The following is a 22,702-nucleotide window of genomic DNA, read 5'->3' on the forward strand; positions in this document are numbered from 1 at the left end:
TGTCATAACGCATGCGCGGTGTGGGCGATTATCGGATGCGCGCAGAAAAGAAAGAGGGAATTCGAGCGTACAACAATATCAGCTGTGTTTTGGAGCCTTTCCAAATAATATAAATTAGCTAGCTAGTTTGCGACCTTGCTTTCCACAAAACCTACGGGTGACCTACGAGTGTAGTGGTCCCTGAAACCCAAACATGGCGGATAAAGAAGGTAACTTTGTTGATGGATTCAGTTCTTTTTCATGCATGCTTTGTGTGCGCAGCCGGGTGCATAGCCAGATGGAAAGTGCGGTCTGAATAGCTGCTTGCTAGTTATGCTAACCAATTACGCAAAGCAGAACAAGCTGCTAAATACTTGGGCCTATCTTTTCGATCTGTGGTCCAGCAGGTCAACAATCTTATTCAGTGGTCTTTGTAGCTATTTAAATAAATTGCTTGCTGTCTTGCCGAAAAATACGGCCTGCGTCTTGGAACATGCAAATGGGGGAAAAAAACTTGTCCCGAGGGTACAGGATTGCAGTGAACCCTAACGTTACCATATTATATACAGCTACTAAACAACTGTTATAGCCTAATATATTATCCAATATATTCCAGTGTATGACGATGCAGTGGAGGAGCGGGTGATCAATGAAGAATACAAGATATGGAAGAAGAACACTCCATTCCTATATGACCTGGTAATGACACATGCGCTGGAGTGGCCAAGCCTCACTGTGCAGTGGCTACCTGACGTCAACAGGTACAGTAGTCAATACCAATTACATTTCCTTCGCCGTAAGCTGTGCGTGATGCCTTGATTAGCATTGTGATGTGCTCTGTTCTAGAATTCAGTCGTGTCAGGAAATGTAGTTCACTCAAGAAATGGCTTGTTATTTTGCCACGACATTGATTCCTATGCAATGCTTTATTTTTGGCCATAGGGCTCTGATCACAAGCAGTGCATTGAAGGGAATACAGTGCCATCCTTTGTTTGTATCATAAAATATATTGCATGTTTTGTCTCCTTGAGCAGGCCAGAGGGAAAGGACTATGCGGTGCACAGACTGGTCCTGGGAACTCACACATCAGATGAGCAGAATCACCTTGTCATCGCCAGCGTTCAAGTGCCCAATGACGACGCCCAGTTTGATGCGTCCCACTACGACAGTGAGAAAGGAGCCGGTATGTTTTCCGTTGTTTTACTGACAATTTGGTATAATCTTTCCTCTTCAATGCTTCAGTTACATCTATTCTGCATGTAAATGACATTGACACGTTTGAACACTAGACGTTGCTGGCAAGTGAACATTTTTTTTTATCTCTGGAAAAATGTGCTGAACATTCTTTGTCCTCAGAGTTTGGAGGTTTTGGATCAGTGAGTGGAAAGATAGAGATTGAAATCAAGATAAACCATGAGGGGGAGGTGAACCGGGCACGTTACATGCCCCAGAACCCCTGCATTATTGCCACCAAGACCCCCACATCAGACGTGTTGGTTTTTGATTACACCAAGCACCCTTCTAAACCAGGTATAACAATTCGAAATTTCAGAAAATATTTATTCTTAAGTTGTGCTGTTATCCGAATGTTGATACCATTTTTGAGATTTGAGTCTCATCTCTCTTGTGACATTCCATGTAAAGATTCAGAAGACTTGGCCCATTATCCTCTTGTCATTGTTCCTCATTTTTGTCTTAGTTATCAATCTGGTATAATTTTTTTGCCTGGAAACTTATGTTGGCGTTCTACCTCTCTCCGTAGACCCCAGCGGTGAGTGCAGTCCCGACCTGCGCCTACGAGGTCACCAAAAGGAGGGGTACGGCCTATCCTGGAACCCCAACCTCAGTGGCAACCTCCTCAGTGCTTCTGACGATCATGTGAGTCAGTTGTGACTCTTTCCGTTTTTCCTTCTGCGTTTTGATAAAGTGTGTCTTTCACAGACAATGAAAGGTTGCCTTCAAAATAATTTCAATACATCTTTCCTGTAGGCATCTAGCTCAAAATTATAGTTTTTCTCTATGACTTGCACAGAAATTATTTCAATCGAGTAATGTCTCCGTTAATATCCACGGTATACGTATATATGAAGAACTGAAATGTAATGATTTTATTTCCAGACAATCTGCCTGTGGGATATTGGTGCTGGACCAAAGGAGGGGAAGATAGTGGACGCTAAGACCATCTTCACTGGACACACTGCTGTAGTGGAGGACGTTTCCTGGCACCTGCTTCATGAGTCATTGTTTGGCTCTGTGGCTGACGACCAGAAACTAATGATGTAAGCTCTCTATCTTCCTGTCAGTGTAGTTGAACACAGATGTCATGCTTGTCTAGCTGTAATTGTTAATCGCATCTCTAACATTTTGGTGGAAGTATCTTAACCAGGTGAAATGACCATTCTTTATTTTAAGCCTCAAACCTTAGACTTTCTTTTTTTTTCTTTGGTCTTAGCTGGGACACACGGTCCAACAACACATCTAAGCCCAGCCATGCGGTGGACGCCCACACAGCAGAGGTCAACTGTCTCTCCTTCAACCCCTACAGCGAGTTCATCCTGGCCACAGGCTCTGCTGACAAGGTATGTCACAAGACTTAGCCCTATTTAAAACACTAATGATATGGTGCAAGAGCTTCGTTGTAACCCCAGTTAACGCTAAAGTATCCACAGGGCCTGCTGATAAGTTCTGCACTAGAATTCGACTTTCTGAAATTAAGTCGACAGCACTTTTCCCGTCACTCAGTAATCTCTTAGTTGTATGATACATTTGAATTAGTTAGTCGGCTTTTAATTTTCTGAGGGGAAATTGTTTTTCCCATAAATGTTTGTCTTAACTCAAAAATTAGAATATTACAGAAGTGGAGGTTAATCCTGTTTTTTCTTTGCTTCTTAGACAGTTGCACTCTGGGATCTGCGTAATCTCAAATTAAAGCTCCACTCCTTTGAGTCGCACAAGGATGAAATATTCCAGGTAATACTCAATAAATAGTAAACAATACTATTTCCGCTAACAGGGTTTGTCTACGACGCAATCCACCCAAGGAAGTCCCTATGAGATTAACATCTCCTTTTCATTTCAACCCTTTTTCTCCCTTCTGTTGTCTCGGGCTTTGTGCTGAGCTGGAGTTTATTGCACTGACAGTGATTTACTGACTTCTTTGGCAGGTGCAATGGTCCCCTCATAACGAAACCATTCTGGCTTCCAGCGGCACAGACCGAAGGCTCAATGTCTGGGACCTCAGGTAAACACCATATGAGGGATTGAAATGACTGTGAAACATAGTGAATTTCTTTTGACCAGGTCATATAGGGTTGTGGTCTAAAGTAGTACACTATGTAGGGAGTAGTTTGGTCTGAATAGTGCACTACAAAGGGAATAGGGTGGCATTTCATGCACTGGGATACACTTTTACAGTTCTTTAAGTAGGACTGTATTGTTAAAGTATGTGAGTTCTCGCTCTAGTTTGGAAGGTTGAGAAGAAAAGCAGTGTTGTATTAGTAAAAATGTTCTTGTGTCTTTCCAGTAAAATTGGAGAGGAACAGTCTGCTGAGGACGCAGAGGACGGACCTCCAGAACTTCTGGTGAGCAGGGGACACTTCATCCGCAATTGCCACCTTCACGTTGCCCTTTTAAGGCTTTCAAATTATCAAATGGAGGAGGAGAGTAGCTAATGAGACAAATTAGCCTGTATTTTATTTTGGCTTTAATCACCCCTCCTGAATTTTATTTTGTCAGTTCATCCACGGAGGGCACACAGCGAAGATCTCTGACTTCTCATGGAACCCCAACGAGCCGTGGGTGATCTGCTCTGTGTCAGAGGACAACATCATGCAGGTCTGGCAAATGGTAAGTGGAGTTCCATGTCTGATGGCCCAGGTGGTTTTACAACCAATAACCTAAAGCTTAACATAACGTACTGGGCTTCAGGATTCCACAGGGCCGTGTTTAATTCTTGTAACTTAAACAATGGTGTACTGCTAATTAATTTCAATCCTGTCCATGTTCCCCCCCTCCCAGGCTGAGAACATCTATAATGATGAGGAACCAGACACCCCTGCTTCAGAACTGGAGGGTCAAGGGTCATAACCAGCTACTCCACACCCAACCTAGCCTAACCTGGCCCAACCAACCCCCTCATCCTGGTGGATCTGTCTCCTCTTGTACAGCATTTCACATTGTAATCATGTATCTTTATCTTTACCTGGCAGACATCCAAAGTCTGCTTGCCATGTCAGAAATATTCCTCTGGATTTGGTCTCCGATAAAGATACTGGCTATAGCAACCCAGGAAGGCAGCCTGTGTTGATTACCATAGGAGGCACAGGCAGATCTAGGATCAGACAACCATAAAGGTACAAACAAATTGCATTTGTCAATGTCTGATAAAGAACCGTTTGTTATAAATGGAGTTTAATCTCATCTTAGTAAAATGGCACCAAACCATGCTGGTGGACAGTCTCCTACAACAAATGCACTTGTTTAAAGCAGGGCTTATTTCCCACCTGTCTAAATAAGGATTTTATTTGTTATTGTTACAGCTATGACATTCAGGCAGGTGGCTAAATCATTTTGAACCTTGATGCGTTTTTGTTTTGTGCATATAAACCTGACAAATTGCAATAAAAAATTAACATTTTGTAACTTTTACACAAGGTGCTTGTTTTTTGTTCTTAAATTTTAAATCTAAGGTTTCTGCAGCATAAATACATTTCTATGTGTTAAATGTTTCCTTCTACCCAACACAGAATAAGTACATGTAGCCAACCAGAAATTTCAAAAGACAACCACTGGTGTGGAAAATACTACAAAATGTTTTTATTGAAAAGAGACAGGACTATAAGAACATCTGACAATCTCATAAAGGGGAACATGGGCTCTTTCTATCGTCAAAGAGAGAACTTTCTGAAGCGTTATTGACTTGTATCGTCTACACAGTTCCTCTCATCTGCAGAGGTAGATGTCTTGATAACCTGAGCGTATAACTGTGGCGGACATCGCCAAAGAAAGAGGAAGAGAACCGATGGGACAGAGCAGCCACAACAGCCTCATTTCTGTTGCTGCCTACTCCATTGCTGTTGTCAAGCCAAACTTTGCAATCATTTAGCAGGGTAGCAGACTGGTTCTCAAGCAATCAAATCAATAGATTACCCAATATAGGCAGTATTGAATTTAAGACTTTATAGTGGGGGTTGTTCTTCAAGATAGCAGTACAGTTTTTAAGCTACAATCTTGTTACATTTCAAGAAAAAAAAACTTCTGCTTGGACCCATCTTTAACATTCACTTTTCTGCAACAGTTCCAGGGCCATGCACTCAATGGAATCCTTATCGATACCAAAATCACTAGAAAATAAAAACAGACAATCCAAAAGTCTGAGCTGATATTTTCACCCTGTACTTCTGAGGTTTCACGGCAGATAAGAGTGAGCGGGCCTTAGGGGAACCTGGGTTGTGTTCACATGGGCACGCAGCAGAAAATGTTTTGCAACTGAAAATGAGTTTGTTATTCAGCCAGAAGGTTGTCTCTTTTTCTTCTGTTCAACCACTAATGAACATGACCCTGGCCTTGGGCCCAAAACAATCATTATTACAAGCGGTTGGCAACATAGGTGACAAGTAGATACAATTTAACTACATTCATCAGTTCAGTACTCCACACATTGTTTCACATTGTCGGCAAGTAGCGGTAATGCCTCATAATAGCTCTTGAACATTAGCATTGACTGTTTAATGCTTGAAATACATACACTTTATTTGTAGGTATTTAATACAGAGTGCATTTGTTACTAAAAAAAGCAAATCACATTTTTCCAGTATAAAGCGTCAGGGGACAAGGCCCAGTTCAAATACACAGGAATTTAAGTTGTCAACTTTCTCTTCCAGAACTGTCTGCAGATCATTTCCCAGTGTTAACTGAGAAATGGTGTGAGGAATGGAAAGAAGACTATTTGAAGCCAAACAGAAGAGATTACTTCCCACATGTATGCATGTTATATGAACGTGTTGTAATCCTACATTATTACCAAAGCACAGAAACATCCATCAGGGTCAGTGTCTGCAGAGTCCCATTAACCAAATGATCATAAAATGCTCTAAAAATCACATAGTGAACATTGTGGTAAAAAGAACCAATATCTGTCCCCATCAGATGGAATTTAGTGGTTTTAAAAAGAGTTGGAGAACGAGAAGTTTGGCCATTTGAGAACAGGTATAGGTAGGTCCAAGATTGATGCCGTTTTGTCAACATCTAAGATCAATGGTTAAGTTAGCCAGACAGCATAAACAGACCTGGAACCAGGCTATTGGACTGCGAAAACCATTACAAGGAAAGCTTAAAGCTGCACCTGAAAGGGGGTCCTCCGCAAACTCACTGACCAATGACTCAACGTCCTGTGTTCCCTGGACTACAGCCTGGCATAGAAATGTATTTAGCCCTCAAGACTCAGTCTACTATCTGAAAGGAAAATACAACGGTGTGCCTTCAGTTTCCAGGTGCTCACCGAGGTACTTTCCACCAACACGTGATTTACAGTATCAGTCAAATGTTTGGACATACTTACCTATGGTTTACTCTCTGGGTTACCCATGACTAAGTGTGCCCAAACGTTTTACAGGTATTGTATATCCAAAATGGAAAAATTAAACATCCATACTAAAGAAGTTGAAAAATGAATAGATGGCCACCCAAGAACTAGAAAGGCCCAAATTAGCTCTATGATTAAGAACATGGTATGTGTGCAACTGTTCTATTGTAGAATACCCTGCTATTTGTTCCTAGGAGAGGATTCAGTTAAGTCACAATGATGCAACAAGGCTATATCAAAATATAGCAATATCTTCAACAATATGCATCTGATAGGATATAGTTTAAACAATGTAAAAACTAGATCTTTAAATGGCAAAACAAAACTGCAGAGACGCAAGACTGCTGAGGGAGATGGGAGAAAAAAGAAAGTCAAACATAAATCAAAAGCTGTTGAATGACCAAGCCCGATGACTGACCATGAAGAAATCCTCTAAGAAAATACAAATGTGGTAGAAAAAACAGGGAACCAAGTGCTCACCACAAAACCAAGTATTACATAGTACAGTCAGGGCAAAAAGTATTATATTCTTTAAATGCAGTCATTTTTTTATTTTAATTATATTTTTCTATCACACAAAAAAGATAAACTGTATTCAAATATACCCCCACAAAAAGGCAGAGGGGGCTCGTGGCTCAGTTGTCAAGTTGCTCTGTAGTACTGATGGAGAACTCTGGCTCCAGTTCAGGGGTAGTAGAGGGCTGCATCGCCTCCTCCCCACCAGGTACGAGACTCGCATTCTGGATACACTCCGGACTGGGTTGAGGGTCGGGAGGTCCCGTCTCCTCTGCCTCTGGTTTCTTGGAAGCCTCCTGCAGGTCTCCCAGTTTAGTGGTGAGGTCGTTCCTCTCCTTCTGCAAGGCCCGGCACAGTTTCTCCAGCCGTTCCAGCTTCCCTTGCAGGGCCTTGTAATGTTTGTCGCGCAACGTTTTCTGAGGAAAAACAGAGAAATCACGTTTTATTTTTATATACATATACACTCACCCAAAGGATTATTAGGAACACCATACTAATACTGTGTTTGACCCCCTTTCGCCTTCAGGACTGCCTTAATTCTACGTGGCATTGATTCAACAAGGTGCTGAAAGCATTCTTTAGAAATGTTGGCCCATATTGATAGGATAGCATCTTGCAGTTGATGGAGATTTGTGGGATGCACATCCAGGGCACGAAGCTCCCGTTCCACCACATCCCAAAGATGCTCTATTGGGTTGAGATCTGGTGACTGTGGGGGCCATTTCAGTACAGTGAACTCATTGTCATGTTCAAGAAACCAATTTGAAATGATTCGAGCTTTGTGACATGGTGCATTATCCTGCTGGAAGTAGCCATCAGAGGATGGGTACATGGTGGTCATAAAGGGATGGACATGGTCAGAAACAATGCTCAGGTAGGCTGTGGCATTTAAACGATGCCCAATTGGCACTAAGGGGCCTAAAGAAAACATCCCCCACACCATTACACCACCACCACCAGCCTGCACAGTGGTAACAAGGCATGATGGATCCATGTTCTCATTCTGTTTACGCCAAATTCTGATTCTACCATCTGAATGTCTCAACAGAAATCGAGACTCATCAGACCAGGCAACATTCTTCCAGTCTTCAACTGTCCAATTTTGGTGAGCTTGTGCAAATTGTAGCCTCTTTTCCCTATTTGTAGTGGAGATGAGTGGTACCCGGTGGGGTCTTCTGCTGTTGTAGCCCATCCGCCTCAAGGTTGTGCGTGTTGTGGCTTCACAAATGCTTTGCTGCATACCTCGGTTGTAACAAGTGGTTATTTCAGTCAAAGTTGCTCTTCTATCAGCTTGAATCAGTCGGCCCATTCTCCTCTGACCTCTAGCATCAACAAGGCATTTTCGCCCACAGGACTGCCGCATACTGGATGTTTTTCCCTTTTCACATCATTCTTTGTAAACCCTAGAAATGGTTGTGCGTGAAAATCCCAGTAACTGAGCAGATTGTGAAATACTCAGACCGGCCCGTCTGGCACCAACAACCATGCCACGCTTAAAATTGATTAAATCACCTTTCTTTCCCATTCTGACATTCAGTTTGGAGTTCAGGAGATTGTCTTGACCAGGACCACACCCCTAAATGCATTGAAGCAACTGCCATGTGATTGGTTGATTAGATAATTGCATTAATGAGAAATTTAACAGGTGTTCCTAATAATCCTTTAGTTGAGTGTATACAAAAATATTTCATAAAAAGAAAATGGAGAAAAAAAAAGATCATACAAAACATTCAGAAATGTCAGCAAATATCATTATCATTGCAAATTAATAACTTTGTAAGATATGAAGAGTTTGTCTCATGTCACCTCCTCAGCCATCTGTAGTAAAGCCTGGCTGTTGGTCTCCCACTTAGTTCTCCACAGGGTTGTCTCCTTTTCCAACTTTTTGATCTTCTTGGTCATCTGGAGAACAAAGGAAATACCAGAGCTAGAGAAAGGTACCCAGGGCTAACCCACCCCGATTATATCTATTGAAAGCCCGTTTCATGTTAAAAGCATCATTACAAACCTTCTCCATCTCCTGCCTGAAGGTAGTGAACACCTCGTTGCTTTTAGCTAGAGTGGTCTGAAACTCCTCAAACTTGTCCATGTACAGAGAAAGCTGAAATAACAAGAAGCGACAAATGTACATTCAACATGACAGTAAAGACTGATAACTGATGCTGATCCACATTCCAGGTAGTTGGTAGTAATGTACCTGCTGTTTGAGCTGAGTCTCCTGTTCCTTCATGAGCTCACACTTGTGTCTCGACTCTGTGGCGTCTTTCAGGAGCTGAACAATAAGAAACATCTCAGCAACTTTTTTCCCCCCGTATAGAAATCACTTTAAAACAATCAGCAGCACTAGGTGTCTGTTACTTGCATGTACTACAGATGAGAGTTAATCAGGCACCTAGAACAAACTGTGATGAAAGGATGGACTAACTGTACATGTCCAATAAGAAGGTTTTTTTTCAATAATCCAATTAACCTAACCCTGCAGTCAGATATTGTTAGCCATATCATTATAATCATCATTCTTTATGGTCATGTAGCAGACGCTCTATCCAGAGTGACTTAAGAGCAGTAGAGCGCATGCATTTCCGTGCCGGCCCCCCATGGTAATTTCATTTACAACAACAGGCGTCACACTTCAACTGATCTACAAGGGACCCATCATTACCATCATAACCAGGAAAAGTGACTCACAAAGTCTCTCTCTCTTTGCTGCTTCTCCTCCACCTCCCTCATGAGCTCGGCTGTCCTCTGTAGCTTAGCATCGACCAACTGTTGCTGGAGCTCCTTATGCTTGAACACCTTGTCAATATGCTGGAAACAGAGAAACAGGCAGGGATCCATCTCAGTACAGACGGACAGACTCACAGGCATCAACGACACTTAGAGCAGAGAGACGTCTACCTTTCTTAGAACAGAGACAGACAGAAAAACATCTCACTTAGAGCAGTAACAGACTGACATAGACATCTCTGACTCAACCGGAAGACTCAACAGTTCATGTGGCATTTTTTTGGGGGACAGGTGCTCAGCTCTTATTTGCATTGAACATTATTAACATAATACACATAATTAAATACCTCTTCATCCCAAGGTTCCCCATATACAGGGTACTCCTCCCACAATCTCCCAACAATGATGTAGTACGTTTTTTAAACATGCGTGAACACCTAAATGTGAATACACTACTGGCACGAGAAGCGTCTCAACTATGAATCTATCAAAACTGTTGCTGCCCAAATTATATAATATTCTGACTCCAAGCAAATGTTTAAGCACATAGCAAAATCAGTACTGTATTTTAAAACCGACCATGCCCACATGTATGCAGACAGATAATTAATTTCTCAACCTATCTAGACAAACAATACATCATTCGAAAGCTGCTAATTCACAGATTCCAACAGTAATATCCGTGTTACTCTATGACCAACACTCACTAAACTATTAATCAAAGAATGTCAATAAAAACCTTCACTTGTTTTAATTACAACCACCAACTGCGTATTACCTTTGTTGTTTGTGTTACCAAAAGTAGTGTCTGATTGAATAAATCGACTCTCATTCCGAGTCGATTTAAATGAGTTTGCATCTTTTTGCTTGGCGCCTAGTGATGAAGAAGTTCAAGAAAATAATAAGAGAACGTACAACTATCAACTAAATCCTGACCAAATTCCACTTCAACAAGTGTTAAAATATGCAGAGGGGCAATCCGTCTCCTAAATGGTGCAGTTTACCTGCCCTTGCAATGGCCCAACTGTCTCAGGTACCTGAATCCAGAGAGAAATGTAGTTCCAGTTGCACGTTTAGAGAGGCGAGAGAAAGAGGGGGATGAATAAGAGGAAAAAGAAATAAACAAAAGCAACTGAAAGGTGCCGAAGAAAAGAGAGAAAGGATAGAGAATCTGAATAGTGGTCTTACCTCCTCCCTCAGTTCATACTGTTCCAGAAGCTTCTTGAGCTTCTCTGCTAGCTCCATGTTTTCCTGGCGCAGCTTGGAGTTGTGTGCATTGTGCTGCTCCATCTGCAGCTCGATCTCATTCAGAGTCATCTGGAAGTGAAGGGTGGCCTCCTTACGACGCTCCTCATACTCCCTGGAACGCTGCATGTTCTCCTCCTGACAGAAAAGGTGCGACGACAACTCCTCAAGCAATCTAATTCTGCTTATATGGTTTAGCCCAGATGGAATTGGACAGGGGCTGGAGAGTGTCAAGTGAACTCAACTTAAATTCAGTTTATTCATTTCCTAAATGTATATTTTTATAAGACTAAATGTCACCCCCTTCCAGAGGCTGTACTGTACTGTCACAATGTGCATAAATTAATAATGTGCAAAAAATATTTACATTGTTTCTTTGTGTCTTGCTATTATTAATATTATTACATAAGCTTTTGGGGAATTATTTGTATTATATATTTATTAATTATGTAGTAAAATTTAAAGTAAGAAATCAATAGTATAGTCTATAACTCTCTCTGGAATGTGTCTGATGTTTTATGTGGATCCCAGGAAGCGTAACTGATGCTAATACAATAACTAATGGGAATTCAAATAAACCAAACAAAACATTCCTCCCATTTCAGACATCTATGGAATCAGCAGCTATTGACAGCAACCCCGGAGCAGTAACAATGAACAAACCTGCATAAAAACTGAATTACAGATTTGCCACTTTGTCGGTTCAGGGATTCAACTCAGTAACCTTTCAGTTCCCCACCAGGCTACCTGCTTAGCAACGTATAAATAACTAATTGCTGTCGGTCCATGCCACCTACTTTGAGGGTCTTGTTGTGTCTCTGCAATTCCCGACAGAGGCTCTCCAGCTTGCTGCGGGCCAGGATGGCCTTGCTGTGTTCACTCTGTAGGTGGATCTTCTCCTTGACGATCTGGGACTGCTTCTTCTGCAGTGCTTTAAGCTGCCTCTGCATGCCACGGCTCTCCTCCAGCTGGAGGAGACACACAAATAATTTTCTTTGCCAGCCTGTCAGAGGACACACGGGTGTAGCAACACTCAAAAGAAACAACCCAACTAACAAGATTTCAACAAAAATTAAAACAATATCAGAGTCATATTCATTAGGTAGCAAACAGAGAAAACCGACTAAAACAGGGAAAGACTAACTGAACACGTTCAATAAGATTATTTGATTTGTAAAAATGATCTGATACGGCATAACATATTACCCTGGGCATTCAAACTCAGCACAACTTTAAACAGTGATAAACTCGTTACCAGACCAACCAGTAGTGTCACACTAAGTGTTACGTAGATGAAAAATAATCACTTGTGTGTGTGAAGGCTTCCAATACTCACCGAATCTGCATACTTCTTACACAAGGCAGCTAGCTTCTCCTCTGGGGAAGCTAAAGTGTTCAGGGCATGCATCAATAATATAACCTCTTTTCCTGTTACAAATCGAAAAACAAATGCAAGATCAGGCACTTAACCAGTCATTGAAAGTTACTGAAGTATAACTTCAAAAAATGCAGAGTAATAGTATTTTCTGTATGTCACACACACACAAGCACACACTTGTTTTACTAAACATGTGAGAACCCTTTTCTAATCGCTGTTCATTTCCATTAAACACTGTTCTTTCTAACTCCTAACCACCAATACCCCATTATTAGCCTTAACCCAAAGCCTAAAAAAGAGGACTGACAAAATGTCCTCAGTAGTCATGATTTGCCATGGTTTACTATACTAGTAAGGAAATCTGGACCTCACAAGTATAGTAGCAGCAAGCGCTCGCTCGCATGCATGCACGCACACACACACGCACGCACGCACGCACGCACGCACGCACATACAGTTACGGTGTTGTGTTAACCCACCAAAGCCTTTTTGGTCCTTGATCTTCCCGGAACCCCCACCTGGGTCTAGCTCAGCATTATGACGGTCCAGAGGAGAGTCCTCCCTCCCTGGGGTCTCCCCTCTCACCTCCTCGCTACAGCAGCCCCTGACCAGCTCAAACCCCTTCAGGTGGTCCGGGCAGCCTAGGCTGTCCAGTTCTGGAGGGGAGTTGCTGCCAGATCCCCCCACTAGCCCCCGGGTGGCCACCTCAATCCCACAAACGCCTGCGGCTTCCATGATATTGGTGTCAAACTGGAATAGAGGAATAAAAAAGGAAAACTGTACATCTCATCCTTTCTCTGTGGTGCCACCACAGTTTAATGAAAAGATTCAAGACACCTCAAGTTCCCTCCGTTCACAATAACAGGGGAATCAGTTTGTAAGTAGTTTTATTTATAGATTAATACAAAATACCCCAGTTCCCTAACAACCAACACAGTTTAAATATTTTAAGAAGCATGAGAGTATAACCACGTGCTCAAACTAATACCAACAGAAGGACCCGCCACATGGGACAGCAAGGGTCAGCGCAGTAATAAAAGACCTACTGTACAATTTACGAACACATCCACAAAAATAACGGAGCATGATACATTTGCGATTAAGCCCAAACAACTGTAAGGACTTGCAATAACAATAGTGATTTTAAAAAGATTTGACACCAAATGTAATAACTTTTAACCACCTAACTAACGTCAACTATTAGCATTAACTACACATTGCCAACATTAAAAGACTATCAAGTATTATAATCGAACATACAGTAATTGAGTAATTTGTCGTACATAAATGAAACGGAGTTCTTTATCGATAGTCAAACATTGCGCCATTTATTGAGCTCAGATATACAATTAGCTTGCTAGCTAGCCACAGAGCTAGTTCAAACAGCTAACGTTAGCTAGCTGGTAGCTGTATGAAATTAGTAACCTTTAGTATTATAGCTAGGCTAGCCAGCTTTGACGCACGCTAACTGTGTGTTAGCTTTATAGCTAGCTGAGCAACAACAATTCCAACATTGACATTCAACTCATCAACAACAATTTGACTAAATTGTCAGCGGCGTCCTATCAAGTATTGATTGATGTTGGGATCATTGAACATAATTAGCGTAGTAGAAAATACCACCAAGGAATAACTAACAACCTGTTTGGCTTTGGCAGGTGCGTGGTTCCACTTTGCGTGCTAGCAAACCTATGGTAAGCTAACACAACATGTCTCTCGTAAACTACCGACTTCCCTAGTAAATAACACTGTCAGAAACACATGCCACTCTCTTTTTGTTGGTTAACACGTTGCATTCATTTTCAAATACAGATACTTTTTTTGTGTGGTTAGAAAACCAATTAATGACACGAAACTGAGTTAAAGTAACATACTGTACCTTAATGTTTTCACTGTTTAAATCGACCCTGTCCCTAGCATCGCCGGAGTGTGTCGCCATGATGTGACGCAATACAGGCATTTCAATAGCTTAACGAAAATGATTACCTATTGAATATTTTCATAACTATTTTGTTTGAGTATATCAAAAGTTCATATTGACCCCATGTCCTAAACATTGCAGTGTACTCAGTCCTGCATTATCGACCCCATTGTTGTTACATAAAGAAAATGGGAACTGAATAAGGCCAAAACAAATCAGAATCACCTTTATTCGGCAGGTATGTGTACACATACGAGGAATTTGACTCTGGATTATACAGGCTCATGATGTGCTTACCTGGAACTTAAACAAAGGACACTCAACAAGAGTCACCGACTGCAATATACAGTACACATAAATACACACAATTAACCAAAACAATAACATAGTAAGACTGATGAGACGATAGTGCAATGAGCAGGGTATAAAGGGTGCTGGAAATAAATATTAAGTATTATTATTTACATAATGACGGTGGATGTAATCTCTATATATCTAGTGTAATGGAGTGTAAACGATGTTGGAATGAATAAATAAGTAATTTTTGAGGTAGGTGGATATGATAAATACAGTATATATACCGTATGAACAGCACTGAATTACAGGATGACAAAAAAAATAAGTAGTAGACAGGTGGATGTTAGGGTCAGAATTACTTGGTTGTTATACAGGGATTGTGCCTGGCACTAAGTGTCTGAAGTTGACTGTTCATCAAAGTGATGACATGTGGGTAGAAACTGTTCCAGTGTCTGTTCGTTTTGGCATTCAGTGCTCTGTAGCGGCTACCAGAGGAGAGGAGCTGGAACAGGTTGTATCCAGGGTGTGATGGATCTGCAGTGATGTTTCCTGCCCTTTTACTGACTCTGGCTTTGTATAAGTCCTGGATGGAGGGCAGGTTGGCACCAATTATCTTTTCTGCAGTTCTGACTGTCCATGGTCATCTGTTCCTTTCCAGTTTCGTGGCAGATCCAAACCAGTGATGTATGTGCAGAGAACAGACTGGATGATGGCTGTGTAAAAGTGGATCAATTGCTTCATGGACAGGTTAAGCTTCTTAAGCTGGCACTGGAAGTACATCCTCTGCTGGGCCTTTTTAATTATGGCGTCTGTATTGGGCTCCCACTTTAGATCCTTGGAGATAGTGGATCCCAGAAACCTGAAGGATTCCACTACAGACATAGGGCTGTTGAGAATGGTGATGGGGAGCAGAGTCAGGGGGCTCCTCCTGAAGTCCAAAGTCATCTCCACAGTTTTGAGCGTGTTAAGCTCCAGGTTGTTCTGACCACACCAGAGGACTAGCTGTTCAACCTCCTGTCTGCAGGCAGACTTACATAAGTGTATACAGATACACAGAAATAATCTGCCCATGAATAAAAATCTTTACTTTTATTTCAGGAAATGTATTAGGGGAAAAACATAGAACATCATTTTTAGCATCACAGAAGCAAGTATTATTTGCATAGCTGTACACACCACTTACAGATAGCAAAAGAAAATCCAAATCCAAGATAAATACAATGTATGTCAAACGAGAAAACAGTACAACAGAGAGAAAAAACTATATGCAGTATGTCAATTGTATCCTTGCCCATAAACGTTCACATCTAAACTGCCAGCCTGCCTTTACTGTACAATCAGAGAGAAACAGAAATAATCAATGTATACAGTATTTCAACACCTGGCCACCACTAGATTGGAATAATCCGATATATGGTCCATTCTATAATGTATGCAACAGTTCCCTTGCAGCATATCTATAGCAGTCTATTTTCTATGATCTAGACTAGACGCGTGGTTATGGTTTCGGATCTGTCATGGGGGTCTCATATCAGATACAGGACTGAAGGAAGATGGTCCAACATCTCTAGTCGTCCGACTGAAGCATCTCCTCAATCTCCTTATCCCAGTTGTCATCTTTGTTGTCGGCCTCCGTCACCACCTCGTACTCTTGTAACTCTGCTTGGAGTTCCTTCTCCCAGTCTGCTGTCTCCTCTGAAACAAACATAACATTATGAGAGATCATCACTAACAATACAAATGTAATTAAAACAAACATTCATATCATAATTAACTCCCTGTTATTTGATATGCACAAAGGGAGAATTGTTTATACTGTCTTAGTACTGAACTATCTCGAAGCTAAAATAGTTACTGAAAGTGATCAATTCAAGCCCCTTCTAGTTGGAAGTTGAAATATTTATGGTGGTTGGGTGTTTCTCCAGAAGGGATCTATCTGAAGTCCTTGAACTGACCTTCAGGAGTCGTGGCCTCCTCCTTCTTGTCCAGCACGAGCTGTTCCATCTCCTTCCTAAGGTCTTCGTGGTTGATGTTACAGGAGTCAAATGCATCGCTCACAAACTCAGAGACCCCAGGACTGGTAGAGATCTCCTCTTCCTCCTGCAGCTTGACAACAACATTGAAACAGACGTTTACGCAGTATTACAGTGTTCTACAGAAACACGGGCACATAATTATCACTGACTAATAGCAAACGTCTGCAGCGTTTCCATCAAGAATGAAATGCTGTCTCACCTCTCCACTCTTTGGCATGTCACTAATCGACACTGGGGGTGTTTTTGGTCGGATGGTATTTTCTACATAAAAAAAGAAAAAGAAAACAATAACACTAAACACTAAAGTAATAACACTAAAGTCAACTGCAATCCCAGGAGTCCTCCAAGTAGCGTGTCCTTATAACCTGGGTTTCCAAAACCGCCAACAACCCCACCTGTGAGGTTGACATCCTCCGGGCCGATCACCTCTTCCTCATCCCCTCTTTTATCTGCAGCCTGCTGCTGTGCTGCCAAGGCAGTGAGCTGAGCCGACTGCTTGATCAGGGACACGCGGTAGAAGTAGTTCCTCCAGAAGACATCCTCCTTCACCCTGAAGAGATGCCACGTCGCGTAGAGTAGGTTAGAATCATAACACATACTAGGTAGCATAACTATTTTAATTCCTGAACCACTCTAAACATACAGACCTTATTGTATAACACGTTATAAGCATTATACTTGCAGGCTTACAGTAAAATGTTTGAAACACATAATGCCGTTTAGTACACTGTATGGAGCACATTAGTAACCTCTTCCCAATCAAATGGTGGTAAAATAAACCGTTCTGATAGGAAGAAACAATCCCAGTGTAACAGACATTATTTGTCACTGTACACATTTCAAAACAGTGCTGGTTATACTGCTTCCAATGTTTCAGTTATTAAAAACATCTCACTTGTGAACCCGTAACTCAAAATATTAGCAACCACATTCATTAGGAAAGTAAATAGTTGTTTCTGTAACTTTTTCTCCATATATATGTTTTTTTCTTCAGCAATTAGTGATATTTTTAAATAGTTTCACTACAGAGATGTTTGGAACTATTACATTGTTGGAAGCACAATAGGTTTATTGCAAACAATAAAAATGACATTGAATGTGTATGCTAATAAATGTCTGTCTGTTTCGCTACCCGAACCACAATTGTGAAAAGTCAGGGAACAGAGCGCGTGGACTCTTTAGATTTGAAATGGCCACTGTTACTCACTGTTTGGGCACAAGGTCAAAGCGCATCCTGTTGAGGAGCTCATCTTCCTGTAGCATCACCATGGCTACAGGGTACATTTGCTCAGTGTCAAAGTGAAACTGGACCCCTGCAGGTGGGTCTCTCAGGAAGTTCCTCCTGTCCTAGAATAATAGGTCAATATTATTCCAGGATCAAATACAATGCAATACACTCAAATTGAATTGACCGTGAACAAAGATTAAAAGGTGCAGAGCTCATGAAACCATTCATCCAAAATGCACCAGCTCAATATGTAATTTTAGAGATGATACTAACAGCAGATAAAGCTAGTATCTGTTGCTGCATGGTCTCTTCCTCGCTGTAACCGACCCATGGAGGTACAGCTGTGTCTATAAAGGGTACAAGAAATAATAAAAATAAATTCCAATGTTTGTGGAGATAGGCATGAGCATGTTAACTGTTATATCACCACAAATTAGTATTGTATGCCAGTCTGTTTTGCTGACATTCCAATAGGAAGGACACAGTTCAGGGAGTGGAATGTAAGCTAGAGAGGGAGGGATACCCAGACTAATCTAAAGCAGATATGAAGTCATGTCAACACACTGACCTGATTTCTTGGCTTTCTTTTCTTGGACAAATTTGTCCTGTTCTTTTTTGAAATCACCCAAAATCGTCTGTAAGACAGACACAGACAAGCATTTGATGATTCAATACAGAAACATGCACACTTGACCTAACACCAGTGTTTTACAGTAAGAAAAAACACTGCTTTCACTAAACCTTCCTTGTCAAACAGCATTCAATAGGATCCCTTCAATTACCTTGTCAATAATTCCATCTATGTTGCCTTCCTCTACACTCTTCTTGATGGTCTGTGCAGTTTCTGCCACAGAGTTTGAGATCTTCTTGGTCGCATTGCTGGCAAAGTTGAATATTAAGCCTGTAAAGAGAACAGGGTTAGAAAACCTAAATCACATTTTCAGCTCAGATCGGCATTGTCAAGTCGGAATAGGTAAACTACTTGATGTGTGGTCTAGATAATGATTAATAGTCTGTTGATACATTTTACATTCATATCAATAAATCTGCTATTATGTTGCTAACCACCGAATCCTTTAGCTTGCTGGGAGATAAGGTTGACCGTATCTCCTTCCTCCTGCTCCAGTTCTACTGCAGGATCTTCGTGTTGTTTGTTTACTTCATTTTGGTCTTGTACAATTTTCTCATTTTCTACAAGTACGATTTCAGCTACTTCGCACTCCTCGGTCTTCGTAGTGTTCTCTATGCCCAGCCACGTTCCCCAACCTTTAAACATGTTTACTAATGGTTTTCGTGTGAACTGTTAAAAAAAAAAACGATTGTAAACAGTGTTCAGAAATGTACCTTCATGGTTCTTGGTTTACGTCACCAGGAAGTAGAGCAGTTCCGGTATTCTTCTTCTTGAGTTTTTTCTGGGCACATTAAACATAAAACCAAAGCATATCGCCGTCTGTTTTGAAATATAGTCGTTGATGGACAGTATGTTAGTTAAATGTATTTTAAATACATTTTTAAACTATTGTTGAATATGCTGAAATTTGTATTCCAATTATTTAAACTATAGTCTCATGTATTGTGTAAAAAGACTACTTTTCAACGGTCCTTATAGAAATGTTGTCTTTTTTAGGGGAGGAGCTTATCAAAGTGCATGCTCTGTTAGATGTTGGTAATTCAGTATCCAGAGAAATACCGTTGACTGTCCAATCAACTAAAGAAACAACCACGTCACATTCATAGCCAGCTCAACAGTTGTTTTCTGAGGTTAAATACAATTGAATAGTTACTAATAATTACTATAGATCATATTTATTATTTTTTATCTATATAAGTTTGAATTTAGACTCTGAAAACTGTATTATTTTAACGTTATTAAGCCAAGCTTTTCCATTGCAATCTCCATCCTGTGCTATTGTTTTTATTTAATTCACTGCTCATTCCACACAAATAGGTGGCAGTCATGTCCCTTTTAAATGGTCAAACACTCGCATAAAACCAATGAATAGGTTTCTCCCAGAATTCTTGTCAATGCGCATTGTTTAACACGGTTTTAATATATCACATTGTTTAACACGGTTTTAATATATCGCTGTTGTGTTCAAGATCCAAACGGCGACATTACTCATCTGATCTGATACTTGTGTAAGCGGTGTAAATTAAATTTGGGATAATGGCATATTTTAGTAAATAGATGATTTTGTAATGAGCTACTGTTCAGTACGATGTAAACAGAATTTACCAGGTGGCTAGTTGTGTGACAGATTATTAGCTTACCGGTTGCATGGGCAAGAAGCCAGTGAATCGTACTACTACTGGCTAGCTAATCTCTTTCAGTTTCTGGTATGTGTTATCTGTACGTCTCCTCCCTCTTTCTCTTTTCATTTTCTCTTTCCTAACTCTGCTTGCTTATTTCAGTCTTCTTTGCAGAGGAAGAATAATCATGAAAACCCTGGTGGTTTTTGACTTCGACTACACCATAGTGGACGACAACAGCGATACCTGGGTCATTAAGTGTGTTGCTGGTGAATGTCTGCCAGACATAGTCAAGAACACCTACAAGAAAGGACGCTGGACAGAGTACATGGGGCGCGTTATGTCTTACATCGGAGACCAGAAGGTCAGCCCGGACGCGGTTCGCAGTGTAATGGAGACCATACCATTTACTGATGGAATGATGGAACTTCTCAGGTTTATTGCAAACAATAAAAATGACATTGACTGTATCATCATATCAGATTCAAACACTGTGTTCATCAACTGGATCCTGCAAGCTGCTGGGATTCAAGATTCAGTTGATCGTATTTTCACCAACCCTGCCTCTTTTGACAAGCGTGGATACTTGGAAATAGAATGTTACCATTCTCACAGTTGCAGGCAGTGTCCTGTCAATATCTGTAAGAAGAAAGTGTTGACTGATTTCCTAGCAGAGAAGTCAAAAGGAAATGAGGAGTATCAGAGAATTTTCTATGTAGGGGACGGGGGCAACGACTTTTGCCCCTCAAACAGTCTGAAGTCAGTTGATGTCGTGTTCCCTAGGAAGGGGTTCACTTTAGAGAGACTGTTGTCTAGACAAAGTGCACAACAAGAGGAGGATTCATTGAAACCGAAAGTGATAGGATGGACAAGTGGGATCGAGATCCTAAATGAACTGAAATCATCACTTCAACTGTAGGCATAGGATGGTTATTGACCCTAGGCTACACTGTAATCACTCTTTTGTTCAGTGCACTTCACAATTCAATGTGTATATATGAAGATATGATATTATCAAAACAAATTGCACTTAACACTTGATGAATAGATTCTTTGTGTGTACTACATTTTATTATTTTACTAATTAAGAAGCTCTTATCCAGAACAACTTATAGTTAGTGTTTTAATATAGGTGGGTCAACTGCCAAACCCGGTAGTAGTACGCCTTACTCAGTGAAGTCGCTATCAGAATGTCAATGATGTATTGAGGGAGTTGTTTTAGATGCTCTTTTAAAATGTCTGGCTCTCAAAAACACTGTAACATAAATCCATTGAACAGTTAAAAAAAAATTATCAGTTTTTTGTGTCTGCCTTGTACTTTTTTTTGAAGCAGTTCTATGGTAAATGTATGCAACGTTCTGGCATGATTTGACCACTCCTTTTGATTTTCCTTGCCCAATGTAAAACCACACAGCTGCAGTGATGTTGAGGTTGGTAGTTCTGGGGTGTTCAGTGTTATATTGTGAGTGTTCTGTTGAAAGACTTCAGTTTCAAGTAGATCTTAATTGTCTTTGCATTAGGATTGATTTTATTGCTCAAAGATAACATTTTACCAGACTGTCACATATAGCCATTTCCTGCACGATTTCTCATGTTCAAAGTGCTTACTTTGAAGCCGGATGCATGCCAGATCTTATTTGATTTCCACCTGTTCCTATGCACAAATCTGAGAAAAAATCACAACACCTAAATAGTTCAGTAAGAAATTCAGCAGCCCATCACCATGACAGGCATGAGAACGGTGGCAAAGTTCAAATTCAGACATTTCAACATAGCTGGAACTGAGTCCTATAGGAAAAACAACATTAAATAATTCTAAAACAGCATTCAAAGATTGCAATGTACTGCCTGTGGTGGTTATGTGAAACAGCATTAATCCTCACACTGACACCTTCAGATTACAATTTTATCCCCCTTATGGTTTTGTAACGTCTAATTCGCAATTATGGCCTGGCCCAGACTCAACTCCTGGAGGTGCGGAGGAGTTGTAGATAAAGATGTACTGTCCATGCCATGCCTGTCTGCTTATAATCACACTGCTTCCTCAGCTAAGATGTTTTCATTGACACAAATACAGGGTGGAGCATAACATCAACCAACAACAACAATTTAGCTTGTGTAGCTAATGTGAAATGGCTATGCAGTTAGTGGTTGGAGCTGGTAACTTTTTAATTGGTTGTGTAATTTGCTCTGAGACTTTGAAATAATTATTTGTCTTATATTGCAAGGCTATGCCTTTTGGGGCACCGTTGTCAGTGTGTTTGAAGGGGCGCTGGTGTGGGGAGCTCAGACAGAGGAAGCTTGGCTGTATTATAATGGTTTTATTTGCATCTTGGTGACCCCTGCATATGGTTAGTTGGGTGTTAAAGTTCCTTACTCTGAGCTTTTATGCAATTTTGAAGTACATTGACAGCACAATATAAAAAGTGTATTTTGCTGAATCCATTAAACTACATGCCAACCTTGTTTAGCGTTATATAGTCCAACTATGCATGCTTTTATTACCATTGTGTATATTAGCATTTCTTCGAATGTGTAATTT

General features: G+C 40.8%; 4 protein-coding genes across 10 annotated transcripts; 2 read left to right on the top strand and 2 right to left on the bottom strand.

Annotated features, from left to right (window-relative positions):
• Nucleotides 1–27: 27 nt before the first annotated feature.
• rbb4l (retinoblastoma binding protein 4, like) lies at nt 28–4,626 on the top strand. 2 transcript variants are annotated; one of them, XM_020042277.2, is made up of 12 exons: nt 28–209; nt 596–740; nt 1,014–1,162; nt 1,336–1,509; nt 1,742–1,857; nt 2,098–2,258; nt 2,432–2,558; nt 2,872–2,949; nt 3,141–3,220; nt 3,503–3,560; nt 3,715–3,825; nt 3,997–4,626. In XM_020042277.2, exons 1-12 carry the CDS (start codon nt 194–196, stop codon nt 4,063–4,065), a joined length of 1,284 nt encoding a protein of 427 aa, XP_019897836.1. In that variant the 5' UTR covers nt 28–193; the 3' UTR covers nt 4,066–4,626. The 2 variants fall into 2 exon arrangements, with proteins under 2 accessions (XP_019897836.1, XP_010884748.1); XM_010886446.4 differs by having other exon boundaries at nt 3,144–3,220.
• Nucleotides 4,627–4,767: 141 nt separating this feature from the next.
• txlng (taxilin gamma) lies at nt 4,768–14,401 on the bottom strand. 3 transcript variants are annotated; one of them, XM_020042275.2, is made up of 11 exons: nt 14,308–14,401; nt 12,908–13,178; nt 12,387–12,478; nt 11,848–12,018; nt 10,994–11,188; nt 10,810–10,842; nt 9,767–9,886; nt 9,276–9,350; nt 9,087–9,179; nt 8,885–8,980; nt 4,768–7,494 (listed from the first exon to the last, which is right to left on the bottom strand). In XM_020042275.2, exons 1-11 carry the CDS (start codon nt 14,386–14,388, stop codon nt 7,198–7,200), a joined length of 1,524 nt encoding a protein of 507 aa, XP_019897834.2. In that variant the 5' UTR covers nt 14,389–14,401; the 3' UTR covers nt 4,768–7,197. The 3 variants fall into 3 exon arrangements, with proteins under 3 accessions (XP_019897834.2, XP_019897835.2, XP_010884740.2); XM_020042276.2 differs by lacking the exon at nt 14,308–14,401 and adding an exon at nt 14,070–14,090; XM_010886438.3 differs by lacking the exon at nt 10,810–10,842.
• On the top strand, nt 13,712–22,603 carry phospho2 (phosphatase, orphan 2). 3 transcript variants are annotated; one of them, XM_010886442.3, is made up of 2 exons: nt 13,712–14,122; nt 20,323–22,603. In XM_010886442.3, exon 2 carries the CDS (start codon nt 20,348–20,350, stop codon nt 21,077–21,079), a length of 732 nt encoding a protein of 243 aa, XP_010884744.1. In that variant the 5' UTR covers nt 13,712–14,122; nt 20,323–20,347; the 3' UTR covers nt 21,080–22,603. The 3 variants fall into 3 exon arrangements, with proteins under 3 accessions (XP_010884744.1, XP_010884743.1, XP_010884745.1); XM_010886441.3 differs by lacking the exon at nt 13,712–14,122 and adding an exon at nt 19,898–20,049 and having other exon boundaries at nt 20,323–22,600; XM_010886443.3 differs by lacking the exon at nt 13,712–14,122 and adding an exon at nt 20,074–20,247.
• syap1 (synapse associated protein 1) lies at nt 15,717–19,325 on the bottom strand. Of its 2 annotated transcripts, none has more exons than XM_010886439.4 (9): nt 18,976–19,186; nt 18,693–18,811; nt 18,479–18,545; nt 18,184–18,257; nt 17,890–18,029; nt 17,078–17,232; nt 16,882–16,943; nt 16,602–16,752; nt 15,717–16,341 (listed from the first exon to the last, which is right to left on the bottom strand). In XM_010886439.4, exons 1-9 carry the CDS (start codon nt 19,184–19,186, stop codon nt 16,214–16,216), a joined length of 1,107 nt encoding a protein of 368 aa, XP_010884741.1. In that variant the 3' UTR covers nt 15,717–16,213. The 2 variants fall into 2 exon arrangements, with proteins under 2 accessions (XP_010884741.1, XP_010884742.1); XM_010886440.4 differs by having other exon boundaries at nt 16,214–16,341; nt 16,602–16,746; nt 18,976–19,325.
• Nucleotides 22,604–22,702: the final 99 nt, after the last annotated feature.

This window comes from Esox lucius, chromosome 22 (genome assembly GCF_011004845.1).
Source record: "Esox lucius isolate fEsoLuc1 chromosome 22, fEsoLuc1.pri, whole genome shotgun sequence".
In the NCBI taxonomy this organism is placed as follows: Eukaryota; Metazoa; Chordata; class Actinopteri; order Esociformes; family Esocidae; genus Esox; species Esox lucius.